Genomic DNA, 22,794 nt, shown 5'->3' on the forward strand with positions numbered 1-22,794 from the left:
GATTTCAGTCAAAATCAAACAGCAGATAATAATGACAGAGCGTGTCGGTCACTACTAACAGTCTTTCGTTTAGTGCTGGCGACCAGGTTCTTGCCCGAGCGCTGGATGCTTTCGTTGCCAAAGTAGTCAAACACAGAGGTGGGGGTTTGTTTGGCACGAGGGGGTGGTGCCGACTTTGGTGTGACAGGAGTCGCTGCTCCAATTTTCACATGAGCAGAGGATGACTTGATGGAAGACTCGGCAGCCTCTTTCCCACTTGGACTTGATTTGCTCTTTTGAGAATTGCCATTTTGTTTGGTTATGGAGGACTTCTTCAAGGATTCAAAGTTGTCACTGTCTGAGTCTACAATTAAAAAAGTACATATATTTTTTTATTTAACTAAACACAATTCCACACCTTAAAAGCAGAACACCAGTGCAGTATTTACAGAAAAACTGAGAAATATGGTCAAATGACCACCACTCTAATAGAACTTTGAGGTGCATTGTCGACTTCAAGAAATACACACATCTAAAAAAAATCCCAAAACACTTTTTTACAACAGTTTTGAAAAGATTTCTTAATTGCATGGCACAGAAATACTGTCATTTGTAAAGGTGTGCATAGACTTTTCATATCAACTATACTTTCAGATCAATGAATGCAAAAAACGGATTAAAAATGGTTAAGGGATTATCCATTTTCTTAACCCTGACAACCATTTTACCTGATAGCAAGATGCGGTGAACTGGCTTTTTCTTGCGAGATTGTGCAGCTTTGCTGATCTTCTGGTTCTTAGGCAATTTCGTGGACTTATTGTCTCGCTCCTCTGAGTCGGAATCTGGGTAGATGAAAGAATTAAGGGTGGCAGTCAAATGGAAATGCTGTGGTGCTCATCTGTGTATAACTTGAACCATTTCCACATCATGTAAAATCTTTAGATGTCTTAATTGTTTAAAAGAAACAGTAGCCGTATAATATATATCATTTATCAAGACTGCTATTAGCTTTCAAGTGTCAACCTTACTTTTATGGGCATGATTTACCAAAGTTACAAAGACCAGATCTCAGAAACATAATTACCTGATTCTATGACTGCTTGTTTTTTCCGTTTTTTGTCAGGCACACGTTTCTCCCGTGTTTCTTGTTTCTTCATCTGGGGTATTATTAAGAATAATATACGAGTTAGCGATAACCCATTCCTCGGGTTAAACAGTTTTCTTACCTTGGTGTCTTTCTTCTTTTTCAACTCTTCTTCTGAGGATAATTTCCTCTTCGTGCTGACATTTCCATTAGGAGTCCCTTTCTGTGTTGAAGGCGCAAAGAATCGCCGGATGTCCTGTGATCAAACAAATTTGACTGAGATCAACTAATTTATCGTATTCAATGTTTTTGCACGAGTTGATCATCAGTTAAGCTAACGGCTCCGCCGTTTCCGTAGCGAAGCTTCGAGTGGATTAACGAGACGAAATGATAAATTTGTTTTTCTACAAGGTTAGCATTTTGTCACAGACGGTTTTTGGTTTCATAAAACGCAATAGCCATAAATACAACGTTACCATTATGAATAAGTCTCTCCGTGGCGTTTCAGATTTGTTGTCAAGTGGAGGGAACCCGCGCAGCTTCTTGGCGCGAGTATTTCTCAGTTGTCGCACGAAGATGACGTCGTATATGTGTCACGTTTTGGTCCATCGTAGGTTGACACCATTATCACATTGAATCTGCAAAGTGCTGCAATAACAAGTGACTGACAGTTGTTTAAGGACATTTGCTTTATATACTGTGTGCTTGGGAAATTACACCTTTAATTAAAACAATAACAAGCTTTTAAAGACTAACTGACAAAATAGAAAGCAGGTCCAATCCACCCAACCTTTTGAATGAATCTGTTTAAAGGGTTTTGTTGTTTGAAGCTATTGATTTGGATGTGTGAGATTTCTTTGGCTGTACCCATTGTAAGTTTATTGCCAGAACAGAGGAGGTAACCTTGCATTTATACAATTGTACACAAGACAGTGAATGCACTTAAGATTGCATTGATTAAAACATGAAAGAAAAACAACACAGAAGAAATTCTAACATAATATTCCAACTTTATTGGTCATGACAGAATAGATTTGGTGGATGTTTTAAGCAAGTTTCTGGTGTCTTAATCAGGGTGACTGACGTGTTGGTTCATCAGGTCCACTGTTGAAATTTCAGAAATTTTACAAACCGATGTCCACATGTTTCATTAAAATGTAAAATTTTTATTTCCTGACCTTGGATGCAGATTCAGATTTTACTTGTCTGAATCCACAACTGTTCCCTTCTCAGACACGTAAATGCCATCCAAGAACTTTCGGATATCCTTATTTTTCACTGTGGTGGCTTGCTGGATGAGAGCAGCTGGAAAAGGAAGGAGTGAGTGAATTAAAACATTGAAGAGCTTATAGAACAAGCATGTCCAGCCCCAGTCCTCGAAGGCCACTCTTTTGCCTGATTTAGACTTGTTCTTCTTCTAACATCTAATTTAAATGATCACAGGTCAGGACTAGAAGCTAGTGAAATTTATTGCTTATGCTGGCTAAATAATGAATTATCCATAAATTACAATGTGTGCACACAGACTGTAAAACCATACCTGAATTTGACACCAACTCAATATCGTTGCCCTCCAGCACCAGCTCATCCTTCTGGGCTGCAGACACCGTACACATCACACCTGGGAGTAAAAACACCGAACAAATTTGAACCAATTAGGCGTCATCAAACAAAAAGGAAAACCAAAACTCAAACTGAGCTCAGACAAAATTTGAAGTTGCCAATTTCAGACCCTAAAAAGATAATTCTTCCTATTGACAGGCATCCTTTATATGATTTCACCAAATTAATAATGTAGCTCTACATGCAAGACATTTTTTCCCTGTTTGCGAGACTGGCAGTGCAGGCTACCCTGAGTTTCTTTAACACACAACCTATGATTATGTTTTGATTGAAATAGTTGTGGATATTGGAAATTGTACAGAAATTAATTTAAAATTCAGGAAACGGCACATAACAGGACACAAAGATGGAAAGCAATGGTATGAGGACTCAGTCGACATAGAAACAGCAACACTCAAAGCAACTGACCTGTCCTCATTCTGACACGACGGATGTACTTCTCACCAAGGAAATTTCTGATCTCTACCAAAGATCCATTCTCTTGCATGACAACATTGATTGGGAAGTGGGCATACACCGAACGCATTTTGTAACGGAATCCCTGCAGTGAGACAGTATAACGCAACGTCAATGACAGATAGTGGTAGATCTGTCACAAAATCAGGCAAATTGCTGAGACTTCCATAAGGTTGAATTGTGATTATTGAAGATTTCTATGGTGATGGTGAAACGTCAGCATTGTGAAGTGTGACTGTATTCTTATGCAGTGAGTCCCAAGAATTGGAAAGGTTGAGTGACCATCTTACCAGAGTGACTCCCTTGATCATGTTCTGGACATGACTGCAGATGGTGCGAACTGTTGCCAGCTCCTTTCGGTTCCCCCACCATTTTTCGACACGCAGCTGAAACAGAGTAGTTAAGCAAATCAAAACGAGCGGCTTGCAGTAAAAAAAACTCTGGGATCAAAATAAATAAAGGCAATTAAAATTTAATTTTAGTGGTGCTTCAGTAGAAAATCCATGGATTAATCTCTTAAGATCTTCATATTTGTTTTAGAATACGGAGCTGCAGTAACAGCCTTTAAATAAAGTATATTTTCCAATACATTAGTTTCCATTTTGCACACTTTCTGCATGGATTCTCATTCATTGCATACATTAGTAGTGGTCCAATTAGATTAACCTTTAAAGGTTATAGTGCAATTAAAGTTTATCCTGCAGTAACAGCCAAAGTACCCTAACATTCCAACTTGTCTAAACAGCCTGGTCTTCTATACCTTCCTTTTTTTCTTGCCCAGCATACGAAGCTCCAGGTTGATGTGATTGAACTCCCTGACGAGTTTGCCACGGGGGCCGGTGACAGTCACTTTCCGCCCCTTTAGCTTCACATCGACTGCAACAAGATGCAAAAAAAAAATGAGCACAAGCCATCAAGACACGCAACAGCAACCCGGCGTTTACTTTACCATTGTCGGGAATTTCGACTGTCTGGCTGCTGAGAATGGTCTTCATTCTATGGATTGGGATAGGAACGATTAGTTTATGTTAGCATTTGGTGTGAGGTTCCTTGCTTGGTTTTATGATACCATTCATAAATAAGCTAAACGCGAGCACATTTAATGTTGGCACAGATTATTGACTTGTTTTGAAACGAAAAGTGCGGTGAGCAGGAGCCGCACAACTGCTAATATAGCCGTCGGCCTAGAACAGCTAACCCCGATCACGTATCAAACATCCCTATCTTTCACACTCAGACGTGGCCCTGACACAAAATAATACCCCCTGGGTAAAAATATTAGTAACATCGTAAAGGCCGTTGAGGTAGAAGTAAAACTAATATGAAATTTCGCTTGATGGACTTTGATTGTATCCGATGACTGAATTTTTGGGGTAAGCTCACCTCGCTGGTAGTGGAGGAAAAAGAGCGAGGAAGTACGTCACCACGCTGTTGTAGCGTATGTGAGTGACGTCGCTAGACGTGAGCAATGGATCGCAACGAACTGCTACTTTGCCGCAAAACGTCCAACAGGACAAAAAACGACGAGAAAGATCTTGTTCTGAATTTTAATCTTGCTCTCATTGTATCATATGACGAAGTTAATGACGCTGAGATATTCGTTTATTGGGGGAAGTCTATAATTGAAGTGATGGTCATCTTCCAGTGAAAAAACACTACCCTTCTTTACATGCTTGAAACACTCAAAAAACTAATTGAAATAAAATAAAGTTTTTGTCCGACCATCAATGTAGGCGTAAAGGAGGAAAATGCGACTACAAAACTGAAAGTATATCTGCTCCTCTTCTGAAGCCGTTACCTGAACGCAACATCAGACCAGAATAATCGCTCGTCGATGTGATCGACACTATCCAGGCCCGCAACTTGCTGTCATGGCGTTATTAAAGCAAAGCGTCGTTGTATTTGGCCGTTTCTCCGGTAATCGCCCATGGCTGGGAGCGACGAGTATCACACACGTCAGTACTTCATTTCAACACTGTAAAATGTATTCGTTTTGGCAACATTTTTATTCCTTCGATCGCTCCATTGGTTAGGCGCAGTTCCTCTGATCGGAGTAGCAAGGGCAAAGTTTCGTCTCGACATTGTGCATCGCATTTGATTTATTTGAGTTATTCCTTCTTTATAGGGCTACACGAGCGGCATTTCATCTGCGGCCAACTCCTCTCCGAGTCCGACTGACCGGGGCAAAGAGCTACTGAGCGATAATGAAGGCCCTACGCTGCAGGACTTCATTTCAGGGGAACTGTCCGATAAAGATCACTGGACAGAGTACAGAGGCAACTTGAAGAGGCAGAAAGGCGAGAGGTGAGTTTGTGTCTGACTCTCACAATTGCACTACCCTATGCTGTTTACGTTTCAGACTATTAAAAAAACAAACATTATCCTGCATTGCCCTAACATGGAAATTTCAGGAAACTAGTTTTTGTCTAAACACTATAAGTCATTTTTTGTAGGCTTCGGTTGCCTCCTTGGCTGAAAACAGAAATTCCTATTGGGAAGAACTACAACAAACTGAAGAACTCTCTTAGAGACCTCAATCTTCACACTGTAAGCCACACAAAGTGTAACAACGAACTGCACCTTTTGTACACTAATCTGCCACATATATGCACAAATTCAAATTGTGAATTGGTTCATTCCATCAGGTATGTGAGGAAGCCAGGTGTCCAAACATCGGCGAATGCTGGGGAGGAGGAGAGTACTCAACAGCCACAGCCACCATCATGGTCAGTTTGTACATGCAGTTAAAATCATCCATGTATAATGGATGTGCATGAAAAATAATTCATCGGCTGTCATGGGCTATCTCTAGCCAATCAGAAACTAGTTAAAGCAACAAAAAGCACACACATCAAACTAAATTGTCTTTTGAATACATTTCGTCACATTTGATGTGTGCGCTGTTCTAGCACATAATCATTCTCCATTAAACTTCCATGATGAAATGGTTGCATTTTCAGGACCATTGTGATCTGTTATGTAATATTTCATTTCTTCTTATGATTAGCTGATGGGAGACACATGCACGCGCGGGTGCCGCTTTTGTTCTGTCAAGACTGCTCGCCTGCCACCGCCTCTGGACCCCGAAGAGCCCTACAACACCGCAAAGGCTATCGCAGCATGGGGGCTGGACTATGTGGTGCTCACATCTGTGGACAGAGATGGTAAGATGGGCTCCTAAATTCCCCAAGGTGGAGGCTTCTGAGTGTTATCAAACAAAGCGAATGTTATTTCTGTCAGGGTTTGTTAAAGGCTGCAAAGTTGTTTGCAAACAGTTTCAATGGTCCCAAACAGTTTTTCCATTGCCATCAAATTGTGAACTGAAAAAATTCTTTGTGAGAAGAAAATCTGTCTGATTTTTATAAATGATTTAAAAATGCAAAATCTAAGAGTTTCAGTATTTCTCTTCATTATTCAAATCTCTTCATAACTTTTTTTTTTGTAGATATTGCCGACGGAGGCGCGGAACATTTTGCCAAGACTGTTTCTCACCTGAAGGAACGGTAAACAGACTCCTTTAGGCTCCATCATCTATCTCTTTCCTCAATTTCAAATGGCCAACATGGTGCTTGCAGGCGCCAGGTACCCACTAAAAATCAAATGAGGAATCATTGTTAAAAACATGACTAAAAGTGAGAACATCATGCCATCAGCTATGGGAAGCGGAGTTATGCTCACATCATGCTAAAAAATATATTTAAAAAAAAGTTCAATAGATGCTGATGGATTGTAACAGAAATACTAGTATCTTAAAACATGTTCCAAAGTATCCATGCTGTCTTCCAACATGTAGGAACTCTCAAATCCTGGTTGAATGTCTGACACCTGATTTTCGGGGTGACCTTGCGGCAGTGGAAAAGATCGCCCTGTCAGGTCTGGATGTGTACGCGCACAACGTGGAGACGGTCCGTGAGCTGCAAAGGTATCACATATGCATGCCTTGTATGCATTTGTTCAGGGTGGATGCACATTTTCACTTGACAACAGAAGTTAATGTCATTTTTAAATCCTGTTTTCTACAGCTACATAGTCATGCAAGATGAGCATTGTTTGTCTTTTAGTACCAGAAGAGATGCACAGTAAAATAGATGAGTGACAATGGCGGCCAAATTAAGAGAAAAGCAGATCTTGTTTTTTCATTCCTTGTCCTCACACAATTTAAAAAAAAAAAAACACAAGAATGATCTTTGCTATCAATTCACAGCACCATTGTTGTCTTTTTCCACATTCTTGACTCTTCACATAAATTCCCTTTGTTAATTTTCAAAATTTTACACAAAAGTCAAAATGAAAATGATCAATCAGAAATGACAACTTAAAAAAAACCCACACATTTTGAAAAGGGGAAAAAAAACTTGTTCAGGCTGTTCTGCACTCGTTTGTTGGTCGTTGAGCTGAGGTATGTTGAGGTTATGCGATATGCTGATGTTTGTCATGACATCTTGCACATTCATAGGTGTAGTCAGAAAAAAAAAAAAGTTCAAAGAAAATGTCAAACTTGCCAAAAGCAATTATTTTCTCTGGAATGAGGTCTAGTGAGGTAGACTTTGGTACATTTGTGTTACTGTAAAGGTGGAGCTTTTAAGGGGTAAAACCTTTTAGTACGTATAATAAAAATATCTGCTTGTATACCTTGGAGTTATTTTCTCCCCCCTAATTCTAGACACGTACGAGATCCTAGAGCCAACTTCGACCAATCTCTGAGCGTTCTGAAACACGCTAAAAAGGCAAATCCAGCGCTCCTTACCAAGACCTCAATCATGCTGGGATTGGGAGAAACTGACCAACAAATTCACAATACACTGGCAGGTACGTGCGCAGGGAATGTGCCGTATTTCTCACGAGGTTATCACAGGTCGTAACTCTGGTGATTTTGCAGAACTGCGTGAAGCTGCGGTAGATTGTCTGACACTGGGACAGTACATGCAACCCACTAAACGCCACCTAAAGGTTACGTACAGTTCAGAACAACTCAAATGACTTTGGATTCATATAATGATGGCATTTTACGTGTGGCCTTAGGTGGATGAATACATCACTCCCGAGAAGTTTGCACACTGGGAGAAAGTTGGGAATGACATGGGCTTTGTTTACACTGCCAGTGGGCCGCTGGTTCGATCGTCCTACAAAGCAGGTGAGAACGGAGGCTTGGAAGGTCATTGGTGAGATGACCTCAACTGCTTTGTCTGCACCTTTGACAGGAGAGTTCTTCCTGAAGAATTTGTTGAAGAAGAAAAAAGCAGCAGCAGCTGTCACGACAGACTGAAGAGCAGCAGCTCTGCAAACGCTACACCAGTGCCATCATGCATTGTTTCAAGCCACAGCCTAACTAACAGGACACAGAACTTGATAAGAAAAGCACATGCTTACCTGAATGAAATAAACAACAGCAAGGGGGACCATCTATCATGAATGTTTTTGAGATGATTAAAGAGAAGGCAAGCGGGACCGGGCCAGCAGGTATCCAGACAAGCACCCGGGTGTCGACCGTCTGCATTCTTTGCACTTCAGGGGCCGCTAATTGCATTCTTTGCACTAATTACATCCTGTCCCCATCCTTCAGGGGCACCTGATATTTTCTTTTTCAGCTATTTAAGGGGCACTTTGATACTTGTTGCCGCCATGGCTGCTGTTAGTTGGGTTATTTAATGACAATGCTTTGTAATATCTAAATTATTTATTGTATCTGATCACTGCTTGGTTTTAAAATCTGTTATAATTTGCACACGAGTGTCTCCTATTTCAGATGGATGTTTATAATATACAACTATCTTTGTACCTTAACTCCAGTTTCTCGTGATTAAAACCTTTGAACACCAAAAGTGTGAGAAGAGTGGTGTTATGTTTCAGATTCTTTTTTTGATGAATTATTTCATTCTGAGACATTTGGGAATTTAACAATCACTCGTTTGTGAGTTGACATTTTATTGCATTGGCCCTTTGAGTCACGGGTATAGCGGACACTTACAGCATTAGGATTTATAAAAAAAGTTAGAAATTGTCCTAAAAACAGTTGGAATGCGACTGTAAAAAAAAAAAGAAGTGCACTATGTCATGACATTCTTGATTTACATGTATAACAGCTTGATAAATACTAGTGTATTCAATAAACTATTTGTGTGTTTGCAGAGGTTCAACCATTACATGACCACAGTCAAAATTTGGGACTGAAAACCGAACTCGATCGTCAGCCCATTACGGGCAGGCAGAGTCGTAAGTCAAATGGCTGGTCTGGCTTGTTTAGATTGTAAGGCAGGATTTGACAAGAGTCCAATCAAAAAAGTTGAGGGAGGAATGTGTTACGTGCCAACAGCCTTAGATTTTGTTTTTTTTGGCAGGAGGCTCGCTGGAAGTGATGCGAGGACATACAGCAGCAGGAGTGTAAGGGATTCGTGTTGCCGTCACTTTTTTCCCTATGGTCTCAATCTGCGGTGAGGAAAAAACATTTTTGCCGTAAGATTCAGTTCAAGTTACAGTGGGCTTCTCACATTTTGCACCGTATTGTATCACGCAAATGTATCACCTGGAAGCCAATGTCCTGGAGGTGTGCATGAAGGTGGTCCAGCAACCTGCGACCGTCAAATATAAAGGCTGGCTTCAGCATCTTTTTGTAAATCTTCTCATAGTCCAGCTCCTGCGGTGACATGAGAGGGGTGACTAAACTCTTTCTTAAACTTTAGGCGGCAAATAAAAAAAGTGAATAATGACCTTAAACATGTCCCACTCGGTACAGATGACTAATGCATGCGCACTCTGGCAAGCCTCGTAAGGGTCACTGGTCACAGTCACCAGCTCTGAAACTGAGTCAGCAGTTTCTAGTTAGTTATTTTTGTCAGCCAACACACTACTACTGTAAGCAGGACGACACGCTTTAATGGGAGGTACTTCATCCATTTTGTAGTGCTTCTTAGCAGATACCAAAGTCATGTGCCATGCACTCTACCTCTTTCTGGCTTGTCCTCTGAGATGCTGGGGTGGGACAAGTCCTGAATGATTTGCTCTTTCAGAACTTTGGGGTCATAGATGAACAGCTTGGCCCCTTCATCCATCAGATATTTGGAAATGTAGATACTGGATGACTCTCTGAGGACCACAAAAAATGCTCAAGGAAGGAAAAAAAATCAATATGGAGTCCCTAGTGGCGGTTGATTGTATTGCAGGCAGTAGAATTCCACCATCGTCAATTAGTGATCATTAATTACCTTATGTTTCCTACAAGGTTGAAAGAACAAGTTTTCCCACAGTCAGACGCATAATGGCAGGTTTATAATTAACGTAAGAATGTTTACAAGGGCGTAGGTCAGGGGTGTCAAACTCATTTTTTTGGCGGGCCGCATTGTAGTCATAGCTTCTTTTGGAGGGCCATTATGACTGTCAACTCAAATAAATGTATGAGCACCTCATATTATATACAGTAAAAGTTACAAAACAAACTGACGAATAACTCTTTTTCAAATCAGACGAGTGAAAACTGGTCAAATATTTAAAAAAAAAGATATTAAAAGTGAAGACAATTTGCAATTCTAGTAATGACACACGAATTTGATGCACAATTTGTCTTCGCGGGCCACATAAAATGATGTGGCGGGCCGTATCTGGCCCCCGGGCCTTGAGTTTGACACCTGTGGCGTAGGTAGAGAACCAACCTTGTGTCGCCCGTGTCTTTTTTGAAAGAGAAGCCGAGCAGAGCGATTTTTTTGCCTGACACCGTGTTGAAGAGGCAGTCAATGATTCTGCAGGCAAAGCGCCGCCTTTGGTACTCATTCATATCTATCACCTGCACAACAAGAATAGAAAAACATCCAAGATTCATATACAGTACGCCATTAGAAGCTTTGCTGTCCTCACCTGTTGCCAATAGGAAGCCACCTCAGGCAGGTTGAGGGCCTCACACAGATAAACCAGATTGAGCACATCCTTCTGGAAACAGCTTCCACCAAAACCTGGAAAAGGGAGACAAAATGTATAAAGGCTTTACAATTGAAACAGAACATGGAACAATCTCACATTATTTCTAATTTGGAAAAACTTTTCAAATTTGAAGAACGTCAAAGTCAGCAGGCGTCATAGAACCCAGAAGAGATTGCAAGAGACCTTGGAGCCGGTGTGTCACTCCGTTTTATTACAGGAGATACTTTAATTGTGCTTTTCCTCATCACTCAGTTTTATTACAGGAGATACTTTAATTGTGGTTTTCCTCAGAAGGCGTTTGTGACTGTGAAGCCATAAAAGGTCAACGTCTAGAAACAACAAATTGATGGGTAACTACTTTTGAAAGCAGAAGTCAAGGAAAATAGTTTGCTCAGCTATTGTTCAATTTGTTTTAAAAAGTGGCTTGGGAACAAGAACAACAACAACAAAATACTAGCATAATCATAACGCTATTAAATTTGAAGACAAACTGACATTTTGGTCCCCATTTGAGTACGAAACAGGAAGTAGACACATATATGCTTCAGCGGGCTACAGCAAATCACGTGGCAGGTACATTCCACGACAGGTGTCAAAATAGCATTTCTGTTTTTGTTCCTCCGTTGGAAACTATGGAACTGGAATTACTAGTAATTTCCGCAACGGCCAAAGTGTCACGATCATGTAACCTGTATCATTTTATGTCAGACTTGAACAACCTTAAGGGGAATACATCAGTTGAAACTCACCTAACTTTACTGGTGAATGAAGCGTGGTGTTGCAACACAACAATAAAGAAGTACTTGAAAATGTTCAACAGTAAAAGCACTTCTTGATCAGTGAAAAGTGGGAAGCTAACAAACAGGTGAGACGTCTAAATGCGTACATCGTCACTGTATGCCTGTCTGTCTCACGCGTCTAATGGCTGCCAACTCCGACAAGCACGGCAATTAAGCTGCAAGTCACACAATACATTTTAATAATTGACTGAGCTGTCACTTATTTTGTCGACTATGCTACCTGTACATATGAAGGCAATTTGGAAAAGACCCTTGGAAGACCATCATCTCAGACGTGCTCAGATTTGAAGGCAAGTTAGAGTGTCTTGACTCAGCTTTGTCTCACATGGAGATTTTAAAGACTGAATTGGGCAGGGTCATTATTTACAAGACATTTTTGCCCCCACAATGCAAATTTTTCCTACAACAATAATGACCTCCTAACCTGGTTGCCTTGGCCAAATAAGATAGACAGATGCGTGGTCGTTGAGTTTATTGTAATGAGAGTTATTTGATTTTACTAGCTCACTTGCATTCTTTCTTTTTCAGCCTGGGAGAAAACATGGCGGAGCATTTATCTTAAAGGGGAAGTCAACCCCAAAGTTTTCTTTACCATATTGTGTTTTATGCGCCCCGGCCAGTCTAAACACAGCAATCTGAATGATATTGGGTTTGTGGAATAGCCATTTAGCAGCAATTATCACCTGTTTTGGCCATTTTGTCACTTGCTGTCGACTGAAAATGACACCAGTGTTACTCACCTTGATGTCCGAGTTTGGTCATGTGACCCTTGCAATTTTAGCTGAGGGTGGTCGTTACCTGAGCAACTGTGATGTCATTTTCAATCGGCAGCAAGATGGATTTTGCTGCTTAATTCATATTGCACAGACGCAATATGAATCAGAAAACAGTATTTGGACCGGTGGGGCTGAACAGAAAATATTAAGAGAATTTGGGGCTTGACTTCCTCTTTAACAAGGGCAAAACATCGAAACGCTTCCCTTAGCACCAATACCCAGAGCAGTGTCACCGCGTTGGAATTAATACAAAGAGTTGTCAATAAAATGCCAGGAGTGTGTAAAGTTACCACTTTTATTGGTAGTCAAATATGTGCTTTTAATTGGAGGCAACGGTTTGTAGAGCTTTCAGGCTGTTAGCACACCTTAATGTTACTGTTAATTGTGCAACTGATCGATCCTCTTTGTACTGATACAGTTAACTGACACTGATTAGACTTTCTTGCTATTGACAAAGGTTATTTTATAGAGATTTTAAAGATTACTGAACAAAAATATGTACAGTAGTTGAAACAACCCATTATTGTAGTTCATCTGATCCAGCATTTGGGGACAATATACAGCCCTGGGAAAAAAAAGAAAAAGACAGCACCCTTGTTTCTCCAGTTCCCTGTTCATCTAAAATGCTCCATACACCTAAACATACATTTGTTTGGAGAAAATAACTTGAAAAAAAGCTCATGGAATTTGAATTTAAGAGCAGTCTTTTCTTCTGGCATTTAGTCATTTGATACATTTAGTGGCGCTAGACGTTAAAATGAACAAGAAATTGAAGAAAATACAGTGGCCTCTTTTTTCCATAGCTGTATAAAACAGATTTGATCAAACATTTGGCTAAAATATTTAACTCACCTATTTAGTTAAAATCGACTAATCCATCCTGCTGGGTCAAATTAACTACTACCAAGCCGCTTGGGTTAAAAAACTAAAACATTTTGGTTATTCTTAACCCAACCCTTTTCTATTTGTACTTACCCGATTCTGACTTATCTGGTGTGGTGTCGAGTTGAACGTCATAGCCGAAATTAGTGGCTGCACATGAACGACGAATCGATCGTTTTTAAAGGTGGCAACCTCCTTTGATTTTAATGACGTGTTTCAGTAAACAACGAAGCTGACGCACAATTTTCAAACAGCTCAACTCTTGGCTGTGTCACGTCACCGCAATATTTGAAATACTTCCGATGTTTAACACATCTGACCTTTAGTGCCAGGGTGTTCAAACCCCGTCCTGCATGTTTTCCACGTCTCCCCCGTCCAACACATCTGATTGAAATGATCCGGATTGTTATCAGGGCCCTTTCGAGCTTGCAAGTGAGCTGCGCATTTTAATCAAGTGTGTTGGATGATCGAGATGTGTAAAACAGGCAGCACAGCGGCACTCGGGGTCCGGCTGTGGACTTACCTGCTTCAGCCAAAATAATAATACATTCATAATGGTTGTTTTAAAATGTTCATAGCGCTGCCTCTCTTACCCACGCTGGCTTTGAGAAACTTGCTCCCTATTCTCTGGTCCATGCCAATGGCCGTGGCGACCTCCTCCACGTCGGCCCCGGTGGCCTCGCACAACGCACTGATACTGTTAATGCTGCTGATTCGCTGCGCCAGGAATGCATTGGCTGCCTGCATGGACCAAATTATATGAAATTAATACAAAAATGCAAATGTATCACTATCAAGTCAGATTTTCTGTTAGCCGGGCAAGAGTAGAGTTTCAAACAATGAATCTCTGAACCGCGAGGCAGACATTCTTACAAATCCTCCACCGTGCTATCCCACTTTAACTCTATTCTTATTATTTACAATTATTATTAGCCCTGGACGCACCAGTTTGGACAGCTCTGACGACCACGTGTTGGTGGTGATGATTCTGGACTTGGGCACCCAGTGTTCATACACGGCACATAATGCTCTGATAGCCCTTTGACCCTCTGCTGTCTCATCTCCACCAATCAGGACGCGGTCGGGCTCCTTCAGATTTTTCACTGCTGTTCCCTCCGCAAGAAACTCCGGGTTGGACAGCACCTGAAGCAGAGGGCCATTATGAAAAGGTAGGAGAGCAGAACACGGACTTTCATTTTTAATGTTAGTAATAATACACACATGTAGGTTGAGGCTGGGCTTGGTGTTGGCGTCGAAGATCTGTCGAATACTCTCAGCGGCTCGTACAGGGACAGTGCTCTTTTCTGTGACAATCTTGTAGCCATCAGACACTTGCACAATCCTCCTAGCGCAAGCTTCAATGAACTTGAGGTCTGCGGCACGGCCCTTCCCCATGCCGTAGGTCTTGGTGGGTGTGTTTACCTACAATATCATTCTTTTTAGTTTGAAGTGAAGTGGAGAGGCTGAGATTTATTTGCGTGTGGGTGTGTGCGAGCGTGACTAGAAAACTCACAGAGATAAAAACAAGGTCAGCGTCCTTGATGGCTGAGTCAATGTCTGTGGAAAAAAATAAGTTCCTCCCCCTGCATGATTCGACCACATCTTTGAGGCCAGGCTGTGGGGAGAGAACAATTTGGTGAATGAGGCGTCACAACCCCGCACTCGTCACGATGATGTAAGAGAAACGAGCCATCTGGAAATGTTTCACCCCCCCACCCTCGGTGTTGCAATATTCTGGTCACAAATGGTTGCATCTCGACGATTGCTCAACTGAAGCCCCTCTATAAATTCTGTCCAGCTCCCTATTTCTGACCACACCCAGCAACCACGATGAGCTGAGACCTTTCAAATCGGGCAAGGCAATAAAGGAAGCTTGGCGTGTAGCCTCTTATCAGTTGGTGACCTGTATGCCACTCAACTGAATGACTAAACAAACCTCACCAGGCGGCTTATTGTAAAGCTCTTGATGCCACCACACCCTTTACCCAAGAAAGCCCAACACTAAAAGTGGTCCAATTTGGAGTTCAAATAACATTTCTAAGCAAATCTGGAAGTCCAAAGCCTCATCATGTGTGAATAAATCAGTGAGCCTCGAAAATCACAGTGCATTTTTACCTGATTAATGTCACTATAGTATTAGGTTGGAGTTAACATTTGGTTAGCTCGGCTTTGTTACTTGGTGTCTGTCTTTTTATCACCATGGGATAGTGAGGAGCATCATTTCGATTCCTTTGTATGGTACATGAGAAGAAATTGACAATAAAACAGAGGATTTATTTCCTTATTTTGAAGAATGGGATTAAAACCTATGTAAAAATATTTTACTAACGTGGCTTTTCACATATTGGAAATGTGTTTATATAAAATGTGTTGTAATTTCTAAACTATTCTCCTGATTTGGATGTAACTACCCCCAAATGAAAGCTGGGCGTCTCTACTTAAAGCACATTGAATCTTTGTGCCACATTTTTTCACGCATTCACAGTGTCGAGTTACACTGCAATGAAATGAAATAAAGTTGACACCATACCTCATATATGGGAAGCGTGTCTGAGTTCCAGGCTTTGATTCGGGACTCGTTGACATCAACGACAGTCACTATGATTTCTGGACACATTTGTGCAATCACACTGCATGTTGGGCCTCCCACATAGCCAGCACCGATGCAACAAATTCTCTTTATTTGGAACATCTGCATATGGATAGGGGGGGTAATTGGGACAAAAGGGGTTAGCATTTCATTTCCAGCATCCAATGAAGTAGTATTGTGACACACAGTAGACGCAATACTACTGCTGCTGTGGAGTTCCAGTCTGCCAGCAAACTGGATACAGTGCCTATACTGTGTGAGGGCTTTCGATTTTGTTCTATGTTGTACCTATCTTTTATAATCAGCAAAGAAACATTTTATATTCACTTTAACATGTTTTCATTGAGGAAACTTAGACGACTTGTAAATGATTTGACTTTAGTGGGGACTCGACTTGACTTGAGACTTAATGCTTGCACTAAAATCCCACCACCAGTTCCAGTCGAACCGTGATAGCCAGTTCAGATAAAGAGCCTTTCATTCCACTTCAACGCTCCGCTCACACACGCATACACCTTCCTGCAATACAAACCGCTAGTCAAGTACCACAGATTAGCAACACATCACCCGGGCCGGTTCATAGTAACATGTCCAGTCAATGATAAATCTGAGGTGAATAACCAGCTATCTTGCTTAACGCAAGTTTAATTTAACCCTCTGCCAACACGACACCCAACTTCAGGAAATTCTTTCGCTTCTCTTCTACAAAGTGTCTCAAAGATACACTGGACGCGATTCACCCGAGGAACACAAATTCATTAAAAAGGGAGTAAGAATCTTACCTTCGAAAGGGTTGTGAACAAGTCGACCGCTTCAATCCGTGTTTCCACTGATGAGACGCGGCTCTGTCAGCGTAGTAACATTTAATGTGACATACAACAACTCACGTAGGCACGCAAGCTTCCGGTGTGTGGATTTTCAGCGTAAAAGCATGATCCTTTCGAGACGTACAAAAAATAAAAGCTTGACGATGGATACAGTAATCAAAGCTATCGCTCATTAATAACTGGCATAATGGAAACGAAAGTGAAAAGAAAAAACGTACGTAAAAGTACTGGCAAGTAGAACAGGTATGTTTGGATTTTTTAAAGCTTAATCTTAAATTAATCTTTTAATTATGGGTTTGTTCAGACATGAACCGTGAGAAAGTCACGCCCTGTTAATGCCTCTTATCCATTATATGTTTTATGTACATGTAATAAAGTAAATTTTCTGCATTTAATATTAATATTTATAAATTAAGGGCTAGGTTCAGCAACAGGTGGATTGTTTTTCCACAAACAGTCTAGCTATAAATTACAACACATGGCAGAATCCAGAATCCAATTGAAGTACTTATTCATTCAAGTGTATGAGGCACCCTGGGATTGCCACGATTTTGAGGAAATAAAGTAGTGTGACTGTATTAAAACAAATGTGAGTCATCCACTCCAACGCGTGTCATATTTTTCTCACATCATGAACAGAAATCAAACTTAATATAAAGTATTAAAACCATAATCATGTTCTTTTTAGTGAGTTTAAGAAGCATTTGCTGTTTAGTTCAGTTTGCGTGCCATCCATATCTCCTTGTGTACAACTCCACCTCAAATGTTTCACATATGGTTTTAATTTGCCTCCCCTCCCTTGTTTAAAACGTAACATTTCCTCTCCCATGATGAATGACGTTTTTACACTCATAATTTGCCTCGCCCTTTGTGTCACAACGTTCAGACATTTCTAGTGAGCCAGACCTTTTGCTCCACCCTGTGTGATTTCTGAAGTTGTGTCTGAATTTCATGCGTACCATACTTGGACTGACATTTCAACTCATGCCGACAGTGAAGCATGGCGGTGGTAGCAACTAGTTTTGGGGTTAATTGTATGAAGCAAAATGGGTTAATTCTGAGTTTGCTACTTAGTCAATTTCAAATAGCTCAACTCATCTTGCTGATGGGTCAACAACTGTGAGACATCTTTTGACACCTCTTTAGTCTTGCAGACGGTAGTACATTGATGGGAAAGTTAGGAATTGTTTTGAGCAAGTCATGGTAATTGGTTGACATTGGCGCAAAGTTGTCTATCATGTACCATGGTCACTGGCCTAACTGTGGAAGCTAAAACTCAGCTTACAAAAGCAAAATCCTATCCTCATATCACTTCCTATGATTCAGTACAGCCAACACTTTTGAAGATCAAAGTCTGTTTTATTGTCAATTCCTTCACTTGTACCAGACATACAAAGGAATGGGGGGAAATTTGTTGTTTATACAACATAGTCAAGTCATTGTACCCTGCAGTCCTAAACTAGGACATTTTATTCATGTCGATTTCATACGCCTAATTCACACCGGCTGCGGAACTGCTGCGTTCCGTTTTCTTCGCGGAAGACCCGTGACAGCAATTTACACTTGCTGCGAACGGCGGCTACGTTTGTAAAGTATCCTCCCATGAGACCGCCAATAGCCCTCCTTTCGCTCACATTGACACGCTTTTGGGACGTAATTTTCGGGACTTTGGATCTTCTACCATGGATAAGTTATTTTGTTGTATGTTTAATTTATTCCAGGCTCATTTTTTGCCATTTAAATGTCCAATTTATGCCAATATTTGAAATGGAAGGTCTGTAGGTTGTAGATATGTGGTGTTTTCATATATTAAAGACCGCAACGCAGCCGTTCAGCACCCGATTTGAATTAGGCGCTACACTTTGGTAAAGAGAATAAACAAACATGAAATGACAAAAATTCTAACTACAAAACCGACCAGCACGTTCCTTACTGTCTGTCATATGATGCTACTCTAATCCATTTCTGTACTCTATTACTTTCCATTCTTCACTAATATGAAAATCATGAAGAAAATGCAATATTTTCTATTCTACATTTTCAAATGCCCTCACATGCATCCTTCACCAGTTTTCGGTGGCCTTTTCCAGCTTCACTCTCGGACTTGCAAACCTGCCACTCACAGCCCATTTCCATGAAACTATTTGAACGAGGCACGGACATTCCGTGTTTCAAATTTAGTTATTTGCGAAATTGAATGGTTTTATTGGGAGGACTCCATGGTGGGGGCGGACTGTCTCGAAGTATCACTTGGATTCGCCTTTCTTCTCTCTGTCGCTTTTGTTGCATATCCTTCTTTGCCTGTTTGGGAATTGAAAATGAAATAGAAAATAGGATAAATCATGCAATTAAGGAACTGTACTTACCAGCCACTGTTCAAACGTCTCTATCGCCATTTTATCCTTCTCTTGGATATATTGATGCTCCTCTGCTTTATTTCTGCTCTCCAGGCTTTCTGTCGAGACTCTTTTGGACAGGGCATCGGTCTTCTTTTCGCACCTGGGGAAATGATCACATGGTTGACAAGTAAATGATGTCGCTTGCTTAAACTAGTAGGTACATATAAAGGGCAATGCTTTGGACTTACCAGTTAGAAAAAGCAGATTTGCTGTCTTTCTTTCGTTCTTCCTCCTCCTTCTGTTTCTTCAGTGCAAGTTTCCTTTCGGTGGCTCTTTGCTGTTGATACTTTTCTCTGAGTAATTCGTCATGCTCGCGCTTCCATTGATAAAACACCTGCCATGGCATAATTTGGACAATCATTTTGAAGCATAAACCTAATGTCCAATAATCTGATGAACTTGCTTTCCAAAATTTGAAGCTTGCTGCCTTTACTTTTGTTTTTAGTCAAAGTCAAGCTCTATTGTAGTGATTCTTAAACATTCGTACCTGTTCGGCTTCTTTCCTTTTTTCCTCAACCTCTTCCACCGCTCTTTGCTCTTTGCTCATCTTATGTTTGTCTGTCTTTGTTTTTGCTTTGAGCAGCTCAGTTTTCTTTGCTTTCCAAGCCTCATATGAAGCGGCGGCATCTTTCTTCTTTTCTTCTTCTCTCTGTTTGGTTTGGGGCAAGAAAGTCAGCCGTGTGTATCAAATGAAAACATTGACTACGATTTGGTTTTACCGTAGTTTGGAAGGGATGGTCCACTGTGCTGAGAGGCTCATATCTTCTCAGCTGCTCACCTTTTTGTTTTGCTCTTGCAGAAGCTTCTCTTTGTTTAAGTTCTCAGAGGACTTTTCCTTTTTCTTTCTGAGCCATTCCTTGGGGGAGTACAAAAGAGATTTTACATGACTGGCATGAAATATTCAGATACCTTCCTCTGAAACTAATACTAATGTAATGTGCACCAGGTAGCTTTTGAAGGCAAGACCCATGTCATCGTCCCACTGACCTGGTAAACAGTAGCCCTGACGTAATCGGCACTTTGTGGTTGACAATCTTGGGAAATCTTACTATCCAGAATTTTGAGGGTTCCCAGATATTTTGATTCGACCTTCTTGTTGTGTGCAGTGCTGGGTCTCTGAGACTGAGAACTAGATGCTCTGAATGACAGGAAACAAAAGACACTGAAGTCACAAAACATTTTTTCCCCTCCAAATATAAAGGCGAACAGTAGGTCAGGTAACATTACTCACCTAATATCAGATTTGTTTTCAACTTGAGTGACCTGAGCAATGGCGTGATCTCCCTGTTTAAGAAAGAGTAACCTTCTTAATAAGAAAATAAAATCATGTATCTAGCAGGATCCTCACAAAAGAAACATCTTACATTAGCCTCTTTCCCGAATGTGGTGTGTGCCAGCTCTTGTCCTTTGGTGTCACCTACAGTGACGTCATCTAAAAACAACAGAAAGAGAAATACAAATCATGCTGCCTAATACATAATAAATGAATAATTTGGTGATGGTTGACTGCTCACTTGAAACAGATGAATCAGCACAGCATCCATCTGTCCACTAACAAGGACAACACACATGACAAGTCATTTTTGAATAACATGTTTCTCTGTTAATGTTCATTTATCAATGTTTATCAGCAATGACCATTTTGATGTTAAAAAAAAAGAAAGGACCATCAATTGATTATGATTCATTCATTTCTGAATTCTTATTCTGGTTTCATTATTGCACTGCTTGGGGCTTCCTAATATTTTGTAAATGTTAGAAACAGGAAGGTGGGTAGGTCTGATGACTGTTCGATGACAATAGCTAACATTGTGTAATATAAGATATGAAATGACACACTTGGGGACTGCGGCTCCTTGTTGGCATCCTCTCAGATGAGACGTCAGCGACGTTGCCTATATTGGCAGCAAGGGGACCTGATGGAAAATTTCCGTTTTTCTCTGTCACACCGATGTTCAATCCCATAGTCCTTTGTCTCGGTTTGGGTTTGGGAGTCTCCTGCTGGATACCTACATATGTATGCATAGGAAGAACTGGTGAGAGTGTGCGCATTTAATTGTAAAGTATTTGTTCTAAAATGTAATAAACTCACCAGCAGTTGGCACACATTTAAGGTCAGGGTCCAATGAAGACCGGAAGCTTTCATTACAAAATGTCTCTCTACTCGTGTCTGCTCTACTATCAAGCCTAATAGGCGTTGGAGATGTACTGCTGTGGAAGGGTAAAGGCAAGTCTGGAGGCACATCATCTGACTGGGATGATCGTAATGTACCGGAGTTATCCCGTACGGCATCTTCATTAGATAACTGACATCTGGTTGTAACCTCATGTTCACTCGGTGGGGCAAACGTATCTGCCTCAAAAGAAATTCTTTTAAGAGATTTCAAGAAGGAACTATTTTTTGTCCCTTGTGTTTCATCATCGTCATCATCATCATCAGAGAATTCAAAGTCGTTGATTCTGCTTTTCGTCTTACTGGCTTTGAATGCATCAGACCTGTTTTTTCTTGTTTTAAGAAGGGTGTCCAAAAAATCTGTGGCAGACAGAAAATGTCAAATTGATTGTTTCGTTTATTACATCGATTAGCATGTCAAAACCAAAACTCTCCTAGCTAGTGAACTGTTGCTGACTAAGAGAGCAAATCGTTTGGGAATTGGGCATGTATTACAATGTCTTTAATCATGTTATAACCGTTTCAACAATGGAATGATATCAATACATGCAATTAACAGACTATGGTGTGCTTAGGAGCCTGTTTTGGCAGTGTTGGTGCATACTTTCATTAATCTGACATAGTGAGGACTTCGTGGGCAAAAATACGGCAAAGGAAACTGAAATGACCACTTAACAATTTAATCCTACTTAAATGTGTTAACTGTTTTATTCATTAGGTCTTACCGTCACCAGCCTCATCCAAATCTTCTGAATACAAAAATGGTGTTTTTTTTCTAGCTCGAACTGTGAGAGCAGCTTCAAGTTCATCCTGCAGACACAGCAACTCTGTTAAATCGCCCGAATCGATTATCCATACGAGGTAATCAAAGAATACTGCAACCTTTACCTGAAACGTTGTTCTCTTTGTTGTTTTAGGACTTTGCGAGTAAGCAAGAGTGTCGAATGCTTCAGTCGTCATGTCTGAAACTATAAGCAGGCTTAATAGCTAGGACTTAGCATGTTCGCTACTTTTGCTAACAGCAACAAGTAGCCACAGTGCACCAATAATTGCTGATTTAAATGATCACCATTATCACTATGTATAGTCGTTTCTGCCAAAATTTGTTTTGAGTAAATTAAAGGTAATGCTGCCACAATCCTAAACCCACGATGGAAATGCCTTTTTTGTTTACCGTAACCTATGGAGACACCGTTTCCGGTTTCTCGGTGCGCATGCGCGTTACATTCTCAGTAATAGTACTTGATTATGACGGCTTTAATGGCGTCACGTGTATTTAACAGTGAAGGTCCAA

General features: G+C 40.7%; 5 protein-coding genes and 1 long non-coding RNA gene across 7 annotated transcripts in view; 2 read left to right on the top strand and 4 right to left on the bottom strand.

Moving 5' to 3' along the window:
- Positions 1 to 1,680, bottom strand: part of rfc1 (replication factor C (activator 1) 1) — an 8,936-nt gene extending 7,256 nt beyond the window's left edge. The window contains exons 1-5 of the mRNA XM_037261625.1: positions 1,540 to 1,680; positions 1,206 to 1,319; positions 1,064 to 1,136; positions 708 to 821; positions 60 to 343 (exon numbers count right to left, since the gene is read on the bottom strand). Of these exons, the coding sequence (XP_037117520.1) occupies positions 60 to 343; positions 708 to 821; positions 1,064 to 1,136; positions 1,206 to 1,319; positions 1,540 to 1,542 (588 nt within the window). The 5' untranslated portion in view covers positions 1,543 to 1,680. The remainder of the gene's footprint in view (positions 1 to 59; positions 344 to 707; positions 822 to 1,063; positions 1,137 to 1,205; positions 1,320 to 1,539) is intronic.
- A 373-nt stretch (positions 1,681 to 2,053) lies between these two features.
- Positions 2,054 to 4,581, bottom strand: rpl9 (ribosomal protein L9). The gene is made up of 8 exons (XM_037261720.1): positions 4,526 to 4,581; positions 4,092 to 4,138; positions 3,903 to 4,018; positions 3,433 to 3,528; positions 3,095 to 3,227; positions 2,604 to 2,684; positions 2,242 to 2,368; positions 2,054 to 2,167 (listed from the first exon to the last, which is right to left on the bottom strand). The coding sequence occupies exons 2-7, from the start codon at positions 4,135 to 4,137 to the stop codon at positions 2,262 to 2,264; spliced, it is 579 nt and encodes a 192-aa protein (XP_037117615.1). The 5' UTR covers position 4,138; positions 4,526 to 4,581; the 3' UTR covers positions 2,054 to 2,167; positions 2,242 to 2,261.
- Positions 4,582 to 4,953: 372 nt separating this feature from the next.
- Positions 4,954 to 8,971, top strand: lias (lipoic acid synthetase). Its single transcript, XM_037251753.1, has 11 exons — positions 4,954 to 5,097; positions 5,268 to 5,446; positions 5,596 to 5,689; positions 5,788 to 5,868; positions 6,150 to 6,306; positions 6,588 to 6,645; positions 6,936 to 7,064; positions 7,806 to 7,951; positions 8,022 to 8,092; positions 8,165 to 8,276; positions 8,344 to 8,971. The coding sequence occupies exons 1-11, from the start codon at positions 5,014 to 5,016 to the stop codon at positions 8,406 to 8,408; spliced, it is 1,176 nt and encodes a 391-aa protein (XP_037107648.1). The 5' UTR covers positions 4,954 to 5,013; the 3' UTR covers positions 8,409 to 8,971.
- An 84-nt stretch (positions 8,972 to 9,055) lies between these two features.
- ugdh (UDP-glucose 6-dehydrogenase) lies at positions 9,056 to 17,140 on the bottom strand. 2 transcript variants are annotated; one of them, XM_037251731.1, is made up of 13 exons: positions 16,884 to 17,140; positions 16,042 to 16,203; positions 15,025 to 15,126; positions 14,733 to 14,933; positions 14,457 to 14,654; positions 14,105 to 14,252; positions 13,605 to 13,661; positions 10,991 to 11,085; positions 10,789 to 10,919; positions 10,086 to 10,225; positions 9,851 to 9,942; positions 9,666 to 9,776; positions 9,056 to 9,568 (listed from the first exon to the last, which is right to left on the bottom strand). In XM_037251731.1, the coding sequence occupies exons 2-13, from the start codon at positions 16,201 to 16,203 to the stop codon at positions 9,458 to 9,460; spliced, it is 1,548 nt and encodes a 515-aa protein (XP_037107626.1). In that variant the 5' UTR covers positions 16,884 to 17,140; the 3' UTR covers positions 9,056 to 9,457. The 2 variants fall into 2 exon arrangements, with proteins under 2 accessions (XP_037107626.1, XP_037107636.1); XM_037251741.1 differs by lacking the exon at positions 13,605 to 13,661 and having other exon boundaries at positions 16,884 to 17,139.
- LOC119123007 lies at positions 10,343 to 10,909 on the top strand. Its single transcript, XR_005097985.1, has 2 exons — positions 10,343 to 10,441; positions 10,776 to 10,909. It is a non-coding gene; the product is annotated as an uncharacterized LOC119123007 (long non-coding RNA).
- A 1,126-nt stretch (positions 17,141 to 18,266) lies between the features above and the next one.
- map9 (microtubule-associated protein 9) lies at positions 18,267 to 22,714 on the bottom strand. The gene is made up of 13 exons (XM_037249605.1): positions 22,389 to 22,714; positions 22,226 to 22,310; positions 21,420 to 21,860; positions 21,167 to 21,336; positions 20,842 to 20,878; positions 20,683 to 20,759; positions 20,555 to 20,613; positions 20,315 to 20,465; positions 20,106 to 20,183; positions 19,815 to 19,976; positions 19,516 to 19,661; positions 19,295 to 19,427; positions 18,267 to 19,229 (listed from the first exon to the last, which is right to left on the bottom strand). Exons 1-13 carry the CDS (start codon positions 22,458 to 22,460, stop codon positions 19,110 to 19,112), a joined length of 1,731 nt encoding a protein of 576 aa, XP_037105500.1. The 5' UTR covers positions 22,461 to 22,714; the 3' UTR covers positions 18,267 to 19,109.
- Positions 22,715 to 22,794: the final 80 nt, after the last annotated feature.

The sequence above is a fragment of the Syngnathus acus genome, chromosome 1 (genome assembly GCF_901709675.1).
Source record: "Syngnathus acus chromosome 1, fSynAcu1.2, whole genome shotgun sequence".
Classification (NCBI taxonomy): Eukaryota; Metazoa; Chordata; class Actinopteri; order Syngnathiformes; family Syngnathidae; genus Syngnathus; species Syngnathus acus.